The sequence below is a fragment of the Nansenia antarctica genome, assembly GCF_963989245.1.
Source record: "Nansenia antarctica genome assembly, chromosome: 1".
Lineage (NCBI taxonomy): Eukaryota > Metazoa > Chordata > Actinopteri > Argentiniformes > Microstomatidae > Nansenia > Nansenia antarctica.
In genome coordinates this window covers 112,094,601-112,104,901 of record NC_137674.1, presented here as the reverse complement: position 1 = coordinate 112,104,901, position 10,301 = coordinate 112,094,601, and the positions used below count along the sequence as shown (strand labels likewise).

At 48.2% G+C, this 10,301-nt stretch overlaps 1 protein-coding gene across 1 annotated transcript in view; it reads right to left on the bottom strand.

Moving 5' to 3' along the window:
• The window catches only part of pex5la (peroxisomal biogenesis factor 5-like a), a gene marked incomplete at its 3' end in the record, with an annotated part of 67,313 nt that overhangs the window by 6,016 nt on the left and 50,996 nt on the right, over positions 1-10,301 (bottom strand). The window contains exons 8-12 of the mRNA XM_080546412.1: positions 9,475-9,591; positions 7,665-7,808; positions 5,604-5,674; positions 3,059-3,268; positions 110-275 (exon numbers count right to left, since the gene is read on the bottom strand). Coding sequence (XP_080402538.1) covers positions 110-275; positions 3,059-3,268; positions 5,604-5,674; positions 7,665-7,808; positions 9,475-9,591 — 708 coding nt within the window. The remainder of the gene's footprint in view (positions 1-109; positions 276-3,058; positions 3,269-5,603; positions 5,675-7,664; positions 7,809-9,474; positions 9,592-10,301) is intronic.

Below are 10,301 nucleotides of genomic sequence, written 5' to 3'. Positions count from 1 at the left end.
ATCTCAGAGCCTACCTCCGGCCATACAGACAGGGCAGGGTAGAGGGTATTCAAGGTATATATTAGGGTATATAGGGCATATAGTATCAGGGTATGTATTATAGTCGTACCTCCGGCCGTACGGACAGCGCAGCGTTGAAGGCGTCCACGGCCTTGTTGAACTCGTGGCTGAGGTTGTACAGGACGCCCAGCCCCGTCTGCAGGTCAGAGTCGATGCTGTCTGCTGCATGCTGGGCCGCCTCCAGGTACAGCTCCTTCACCTCGGGCAGCAGGGAGCTGGGACACACACACACATACACGCACACACACACACGCACGCACACACGCACGCACACACACGCAGAGGCACGCACACACACACGCACGCACATACATACACGCACGCACACACACACGCACGCACACGCACACACACACACACACATACACACAGACGCACGCACGCACGCACACACGCACACACACACACAAATGCAACACACACACACACACACACACACACACACAGGGTAAGACAGTTGCAGCTCGCCCTTGAGAAAGTCCTGCCGTGACGTGTGAACCTTATTGGATTCCCCTTCTTGATTGAGTGAGAGGGAGAGATAGATAGAGAGAGAGAAGGAGGGGGGGGTGAGAGATAGAGAGAGGGAGAGAGAAGGAGGGGGGGGAGAGATAGAGAGAGAGAAGGAGGGGGGAGAGATAGAGAGAGAGAGATAGAGAGAAGGAGGGGGGGTGAGAGGGAGAGAGAGAGAGAGAAGGAGGGGGGTGAGAGGGAGAGATAGAGAGAGATAGAGAAGGAGGGGGGGGTGAGAGGGAGAGATAGAGAGAGAGAGAGAGAAGGAGGGGGGTGAGAGGGAGATATATATAGAGAGAGAGAGAGAGAAGGAGGGGGGTGAGAGATAGAGAGAGGGAGAGAAGGAGGGGGGGTGAGAGGGAGAGAGAGAGAGGGAGAGAGAGAAGGAGGGGGGGTAGGAATGGAGAGTGAGATATAATATATATATATATACCTGCTTGAGCATTACATCATAACCCTTGCCCTGAAAATACCAGACCCCCCTCCCATCCACCCCCCTCCCCCATCCAAGCCCCCCCGATCCACCAGACCCCCACATAATGTACACATTATGCTTTCATCAGGATATAGATTCCTGACGCCCCACAGTCAAATCAGAGATACAGCTCCTCAGTAAAAACAGAGGCCAATCTGATTACAATAAGAATATGAATTATATTAATATTAAAAGAATCATAATTAAGCTTCTATCTGATAATGCTCTCCCTTCTTTGTCTCCTCTTACATAAGCTGGTCGTTAGCTAGGCTAGTATGTCCCTTTAAAGTCACAGTAAAGACACCAGAATATTAATACGTTATATAATATAATAATATAATGAATGCATGTAAGAGCACACACTGTCTCTCTCTGTGGGCAATGCCATTATTCCCTCACCAGCTGTGGTTGAAAGACCTTGAAATAACTTTCCCTTTCATTGACGACAGAGTAATAGTCATCGCACACTGAAAGAAATTAGTTTCTCAAAATGGCGGTCAGGCTAAAGATAACATTACTGTTAGTGGACACATAAAGCATGGCGTAGCATAAACTAAGCATTAGCGGGGTGATTGGGTAATATTGTCACAGGGCTCGTAGACTGAAAGGCCTGGAAAGGAGGGAGATAGGGCCAGCTGTGTGCCCAGATATACACACTTACATACTATGTCGTTTATTTTTTGGTAGATATTCATTCGTATGCAAGTACCGTATTTCATGTTAACACCCAATGTTGTTATCAGACTAGTGGTGAATGTATTGTGTTTAATATATCTCCCCTACATACCAGTAACATCTCATTTCAAATGAGCACCTATCCCAGCATGCAGTTCACACCTCCCAAGTGTGGGGATTGAACCAACAACCTTACAGAACAGAAACATAAACTACTAGTCCATCAAGTCAAGTCAAAATGTATCATCCTGTGGCCTTGGGTGGTCCAGTGGTCTAGCACCGCGGTCTACAGTGCACACATATGCCCGTGTCGGCATGGGTTCAAATCTGGTCCATGCCCTTCTGACATGCCCTCTCTCCCTTCTTCTCGTTACTTTCCTGTCTGTCTTCACTGTATCTGTCCAATAAATTGAAAAAAATATGAGTGGGACTGCCCCAAAAAAATAAAATAATAGTTTATCATCCCACTAGAGGACATTGCAGCCAGGTATTAAAAGTGCATTCAATATCATAAACGCAAACATGAACGACAACATACCTGACAGGACACAGAGACAACAATACAATAACAGTACAGCACAAGGTCACTGCAACACCAAGAAAAAGGATGAGCAAATTGCTCAGTGCAGAAAGTGCTTGGTGCAATCATTTGTGCGAATTCAGCCTCCTAATTGCCGTGCAAACAAAATAGTCTTTGAATGTTTTACTCCAATGAGTTGGAACTCTATATTTTGTAGATGACCTGTCTGTCTTGTCGCCTGTCCAGTTCCCACGGCTGTCAGAACTGCAGAGTCACTACCCAATCTTCTGTCGGAGACTGAAGACCCATCTCTTCAGGTTACACCTTAACTGCTCCTCCTGAGACATCTACTACCCCCCAGCACTGTGTCTCCTGAGACATCTACTATCCCCCGGCACTGCGTCTCCTGAGACACCTGCTTCCCCCTATACTGTGTCTCCTGAGACATCTACTACCCCCCAGCACTGCGTCTCCTGAGACACCTGCTTCCCCCTATACTGTGTCTCCTGAGACATCTACTACCCCCCAGCACTGCGTCTCCTGAGACACCTGCTTCCCCCTATACTGTGTCTCCTAAAATGTCTACTCCCCCCCCCTTGTACTGTTTCTCCAGTGTGTTTCTGTCACGACGACAACCAATGGCCCCTGGCCTGAGCTAGATTACTCTTCCTACTACTCTACCTGCCTGGTGGTGAACTGACGATTCACTTGCTTTAGTCAAACGTATCGACCGTAACTCCTCGCTTTGGAATAAGGCTAAATCTGCTAAACGCCCAACATGTAAAAATGTAAAAACGTCATACTCTTACCTTTCATACCTGCCCACGGTCGAGACCCGGGACATCCTGCGCTGGGACCCGGGGGAACCCGCCAGGTGGCTCTTCCCCTTCAGCAGGTGCTTGTACCTGGGGTGGTGGCGGAGCCAGCGGAGCAGGGCCTCGCAGGCGTCCTGCCTCATGCCCGTGTTGGTGAGACTCACCGCCAGGGCCAGGAGCGCCTGCAGGTTGTTGGGGTGGAGCTCCAGACACCTGGTCACCCCCGACAACCAGAGAGAGGAGGGGGAGGTGAAGAGGGAGGGGAGGAGGGAGGAGGAGGTGAAGAGGGAGGGGAGGAGGAGGTGAAGAGGGAGGGGAGGAGGGAGGAGGAGGTGAAGAGGGAGGGGAGGAGGGAGGAGGAGGTGAAGAGGAGAGGAGAGGAGAGGAGAGGAAGGGAGAGGAAGGGAGAGGAGAGGAGAGGAGGAGGGAGGAGGAGGTGAAGAGGGAGGGGAGGAGGAGGTGAAGAGGGAGGGGAGGAGGAGGTGAAGAGGGAGGGGAGGAGGGAGGAGGAGGTGAAGAGGGAGGGAAGGAGGGAGGAGGAGGTGAAGAGAGGAGGGGGAAGGGGTTGGTTAGTGTACACTTCAAAGGGGCCCGGGAGGGTTTGATGGACACTGATTGGGGACTGGGTCAGCGCTGACGAACATCAGGTGGCGCCTAATGAGGCCTGGGGAAAGGTCGCGAAGGTCCACGCCTCTCCTGTGTCACACAGGAAGTAGCATATGGCCTTCAAAAGGGTTTGGGGTTTCCAAGGCGATTTTCACATCAGGGCTTAGAGCACCAGCCAGATATGATGATGTTGTCTGTTTGGGAAGTTATTAACAGGGAAAGGGTTCTGTGTCTCGATCCCCGTGTGAGTTTTCTTCTCTGGGGTTATATCACAGAGAATATGATTTTGATATAGTGGGATATTCTTCCGGTTGTTAATGGGAGAGAAACAGCATGTGGGATTAGAGGAGACTAGAGAGGATTCCGGAAGCTTCCGTCAAAAATAATGTTCCACTGATATGCTTGTAATCCCACTTATGCAGCCCCGAAATAATGTTGTTTTGGCGCCTTCGATGTCCATTATGTAACTTTGGTAGGTTGATATAGCCACAGTACAATTGCACTGTTCAACAACAACAACAAAAACTAATAATAATAATTAAATATATATATTTTCCCTTAGGTTTAGGTTTATTTATTTAGCATATGACTAAGTGAAATGAGGGAACGAAGTCCAGAGTCCTCTAATCCAGATTTATCAGGAATACAAAATGTTTCCAAAAGTCAGGATAACATAAATGAAAAAAAAAAAAGCCTTGCATGGTAGCTTGCCGCCATTGGTGTGTGAATGTGTGTGTGAATGGGTGAATGAGAGGCCGTTGTAAAGCGCTTTGGATAAAGGTGCTATATAAGTGCAGTCCATTTACCATTAGTCTCTGTCGCAACAAGCTCTACTCAGCATCTCAGTCTTTCACAGTCTTTGGCAGCCTGCCCCCCCCCACCCCGCCAGATATTCTGGACTATTTTCCAGTGAGTGAAACCCAAGCCCTCTGCCCAGGACCTCCTGAATGCCAGTGAATTGGATCAGTCAGCAATTGAATATTTTATAACCGTGCTGGCTCCCGAAGCGAGGAAAAAGTATTATCTCTGTTGACTGAATAGTTTTCCGGTGTTTACACATCGCACCGGCGGACAGACGGACGGACGCGTTGTTTGTTCTCTGTCTGATCTCCCGGATACGGCCCAGTCCTGACAGAGTGACGACAATAGCTTTAAACAACCGCTGCTCCTGAGATGTGTCAATTACCCCTCCCCAAATGTGCTGGGCTGCACTCAGAATAGCACAGATAAAAAAGCTATTGAAAGTAATGACATTTGAACCATTTTAACAGACACTTTTATCCAAAGCAACTTTTTAACAATTAGAGATTACAGGGACAGTCTACCTGGAGTAATTTAAGGGCTGAGTGTCTTACTCAAGGACACACTAGTGGTGGTGTTCCCAGGTCTTACTCAAGGGCACACTAGTGGTGGTGTTCCCAGGTCTTACTCAAGGGCACACTAGTGGTGGTGTTCCCAGGTCTTACTCAAGGGCACACTAGTGGTGGTGTTCCCAGGTCTTACTCAAGGGCACACTAGTGGTGGTGTTCCCAGGTCTTACTCAAGGACACACTAGTGGTGGTGTTCCCAGGTCTTACTCAAGGGCACACTAGTGGTGGTGTTCCCAGGTCTTACTCAAGGGCACACTAGTGGTGGTGTTCCCAGGTCTTACTCAAGGACACACTAGTGGTGGTGTTCCCATGTGGGATTTGAACTCATGACCTTCAGGTGATCTTCTGATCACCGGTTCAACTCCACCACTACCGGTTCACTGTGTTAAAGTTAGTGTGACACCTTTTGACCGAACATCAGGCAGTCCACAAACACCCAAAGTACATCTACGATGGTCATATGTACCGTTCTACAGCTCTACAAAAGATCCATGTTCAAAAACCCATTGTGATGTCATGTTATGGGTTAACGTTCCGGAGTCTTGTAACAGGGCGCAGTAACACCTCCTTACCTCTGGAGGGAGACAATCGCCGCCTGCTCGTTCTCATTCTCGGCCTGCGTGGTGCCCAGGACTTGCCAAGCCTGGAGGGAGAGATAGATAACACAACGCTCAACAACAGGGCCTGCACCTGGGGAAGTGCTGGGAGCCAGATGCAGAGCTCAGCGGCTCTCCCAGGGACGGCCATGACTCACTCTCACAGGCAACTCCATATTCAGCAAAACACAGAGGGGCCAGCGGGGGAGGAAGTACAGGCGCTGTGCATCTCAAACAGTCCGTCTGTAAGATGATAATATTAAAAAGTTTGTTTGCCGAAGTGGGAAGTGAGGTAAGGACGCAAGCGAGAAACACAATGGCTGCAGTTAGCAGTTAACACTGACTAGCCTGAGGTGATTAGCTTGGAGAATCGTGGCTGAAAGAGCAGCTCTCTGCCTCGGAGTTAATTCACCATTGTTGGTGTTTCTGAGGTGAATCCGTTGGTTGTTACCAGTGGTGTAGTCTAGTGTTTTCTAGTGGGTATACTGTGATTTTTCCCTCTCAGCCTCATATCGTTCATTTCGGAACGCCATAAAATTAAATATGTGCTCCCTGTCTAACGTTATATATATCTAACATGACATGTTCTAAGGCTGATCTGTGCATGATAGTGCTGCATTCTGACATATGTCATGTCGCATCTCCCCCATGTTGATGGTATATGACGCTATAGTCAGTCCCAATGGTCCAGAAGTCAAGTGCTTCATAACACAGACGGGGTGAAGTTTATGAATGAAGGTGTGAAAGTTCTGTCACACAACGCTGTTACGTGTCCTCACACATGTTTAAGTGGGTATATGGAAATCCTTGGCCTTTCCTAGTGGGTATACGGCGTAGTCCTGCGTATCACGTAGACTACACCACTTGGCTGAGAATCCTGGCTGAAAGAGCAGTTCTCTCTGCCTTTGAGTTAATTCACCATTGTTGGTGTTTCTGAGGTGAATCCGTTGGTTGTTACTGTTCAAACGACGCGTCTTGGTACTGTATCATCCTCAACGTGGACGGCGGAATGAATCAATGAGGTTACGAGGCACGATTCACACGCCACTTTGGCGACAGGCCCCCCCCTTCTCTTCAGATGTCAAATCATAATTGAGGTGATGACTTTCCCAGTCGTTGGCAACCTGCCAGATTAATTAAGTGCACCTGATGAGTCATGCTTGGCTATTGCTCAATGAATCATGTAATGGACATGGGTGAAAATGTCTCGCTGTATATTTTTAGAATATATTATACCTAGAAGGTTCAGCTCAGTCTAACATCCAAACCGACTACTGTAGTCGTACAGTACACTACGACGCATCTTTCTCAGTCTCTGTGAAACCAGAATGATCTTGAGGGGGGTTGGGGGGTTATCTGTGTGTTGCTTTATTTTAATGCTAGGACATTTCTACTCCTCAATAAGTACTACAGGTACAGTCACATGCATCTAGTCCTGAGTTCTAAGATGGAAATAAGGGGAGCAAGACGTCAGAAAGACAGAAATCAACTCGGAACTATCCAGAGGCCTTCCCCAGCAGGGAGATAAGCCACTAAGCGTGCTGGGAGGAATTTTCTGAATCACATTAGTTCCATACACAGCAGGATAATCCTTTTCTCTGAAAAACCGACACATTTATGTATATTTCAGGGGATTCAGAGTATGGTTTATGTATCTGAGGCAGTAAACAGGTCACTTCTGTAGCAGAAAAGAGAGAGAGGGAATAATAAAGAGCGAGGCAAACCTGAGAGAAGAGCTATTACTCAGCTCATTGGGCAAATTGGAAATCCTCATTGAGATATGAACGCTGGGTATTTTTGGCACTGGTAAACAACTCAGCTGTTAGCTGAAGAACTCCCCAATCCTCCACTGGCAATCAGTGCGAGCCACTCTGCTCCTTGGCTGAGTGTCCACCCCATGATTAATTGGGTGGGTGAAGTTTTTTTTTTTGTCGAGCACGGGGGATGTATGTAAAGTATGTTCCTGTGTGAAAGTGCGGGTGTGTGGGTGTTTGTTGTGTCTGTGTCTCTCTTCAGTCTTCTGTGCTGCCTGCTCACTTCTGAGTCCTGGGGGTCCTGCAAGATGGCCGCCTCGAGTAGCAGCACAGCGTTAGGCAGGTCGCCCTCTCGAGACTTCCTGAGTCCCTCTTCAAAAGCGTTGGGCCAGTCCTTGTAAGGGTTATCCGTGTGAAAGTAGTAACCCTGTTAACAACAAGGGGGAGAGGGGGCATCGGGAATGTCAGTTGTCTTTGACTCTGTTTTTCAAATGGCAACACTAGGCAACCATCCCCTCAGGTAGAATAATATTCTGTTATGTAAGCACGATATTATCCTGGTGTCACTTGTCCAATGGACCTATCGCTAAGCCACGCCCCAAAATAGAAATTGTCCAATCATATCACAGCAAAAGTTACTACAAGCAGAAAACTTGGACAAACAACTCAAAAATATGTGATGGTGAAAAGCTTCTAGACAAAATATTCTTGTCATCTTTAAAAAAAACATGTAAATTACTTGCTGTGGTAAATCAGAAATCTGACGTTTGCCAACTCCCGCCGTCACTGTCAGTGAAGCGTTGTTTGTTTGTCTGAGTGTTCAAAGGGGGCGTGGCTTAGCGATAGGTCCATTGTCTCACTTATGTCTTGTGTAACTATTGTCACTTTATTCATCTTGACTTATCTGGCCTGATTGCCTGACTTGTCTTTGTGCTGGAACGTCAAGGAACAGAAGCCTAAGAGTTGTACTCTCTTACACTTGTGTAATGTGACATAACAATAAAACTTGAAACTTGGAACTTGAGACTTTGTGTAATAAAAAAACAGTGACTTTGAACAGCTCTTCCTCTCACAACGTACCGCATTGGGATCAATCAGAAAGCCCCAAAGTCTGAAACAGTATGTGATTTCACTGAGTTGGCGGAAAAAGTTGGCTGGCGTAGAGGGTATTGCTATTCCCATGGCGCACAAGTCATATCAAACTTTACAGTACGATTTTGAGTTCAAGTTGAGTTATTGAAATGAAGTTTCTGAGCCCTACAGTATGAATGACCTTGATGTATGGAGCTAACTCTACGGAAGCGCCCTCCTCAAAGCCTCAAACACCCTCCTGGGTTAGATCAGTGATAGTCAGCAGCACTTTATAGTCTTCCTGTAATCCTCCATCTTGTGTGAGTGCATGAGCTTCATTTCCCCCTCATTAAAGGGGTACTTCACCACTTTTTACAATAATAATAATAATAATAATAATAATAATAATACATTAGACTTATATAGCGCTTTTCTAGACACTCAAAGATGCTTTACAAACTGAAAAGATAGAGTAGTAATAATAAAAAGACACAAAAAATTAATAGAAGAAAGTATGGGGGCCTAATTAAGGTCAAGGGGGGAGGGTTAACTGGTGAAGGCGAGCTTGAAGGGGTGGGTTTTGAGGGCCTGTGGGAGGGTGTTTTTAACCTCAAATTCATTATTTCTCAGCTCTTTGGTGTCTACATAATAGTGAAAACAAAGACTTTTTCTCACATTCTGTAGTAAAAAAAAAAAAAAAAGTCTTATGAAAATATCTCCCTTTGATGTCATGAGAAAGTCATCTGCAAACAGACTTCCTCCTGGCAATAGTGTTACTGTTACTCCAGATGACATCATAGACAGTCGTTTTTCTGTAGGATCTTTTTATACTACAGAACGTTAGAAAATCACACCGATGGTATGCTACTGGAGAGATGGTGAATAGGTTCCGAGGTTGGAAATTGGTCAAGTAAAGTGGCCCATTTCAGTTGAACTCGGCCGCCTGAAAACACACACCTAAACAGAAATCACCCATGCAGACAGTGTTTTGATACCGAGAGGTCAAAGGTGAAAGTAGTGACCTTCTCATGGGGCGACACGCTGGAGGCAAGCTGCGCCTGCTCGTTCTCCGTCAGCCAGTTCCGCCGAGCAAGCTCCTCCCACTCCTCCTGCATCTTATCCCAGAATTCTGTGTCCGACTGGAGGAGAGGAGGGGAGAGGAGAGGAGAGGAGAGGAGAGGGAGAGGAGAGGAGAGGAGAGGAGAGGAGAGGGAGAGGAGAGGAGAGGAGAGGAGAGGAGAGGGAGAGGAGAGGAGAGGAGAGGAGAGGAGAGGGAGAGGAGAGGAGAGGAGAGGGAGAGGAGAGGAGAGGAGAGGAGGGAGGGAGAGGAGAGGAGAGGAGAGGAGAGGAGAGGAGGAGAGAGGAGGGGAGAGGAGAGGAGGGGAGAGGAGAGGAGAGGGAGAGGAGAGGAGAGGAGTGGAGAGGAGAGGAGTGGAGAGGAGAGGAGAGGGAGAAGAGAGGGAGAGGAGAGGAGAGGGAGAGGAGAGGAGAGGGAGAGGAGAGGAGAGGGAGAGGAGAGGAGAGGGAGTGGAGAGGAGAGGAGAGGAGAGGAGAGGAGAGGAGTGGAGAGGAGAGGAGAGGGAGGGAGAGGAGAGGAGAGGGAGAGGAGAGGGGAGGAGAGGAGAGGAGAGGGAGAGGAGAGGGGGGGAGAGGAGAGGGAGAGGAGAGGGAGGTGAGGAGAGGAGAGGAGAGGGAGAGGAGAGGAGAGGGAGGAGAGGAGGGAGAGGAGAGGAGAGGAAGGGAGAGGAGAGGAGAGGAGAGGAGAGGGAGGGAGGGAGAGGAGAGGGAGAGGAGAGGGGAGAGGAGAGGGAGAGGAGAGGAGAGGGAGAGGGAGAGGGGAGGAGAGGAG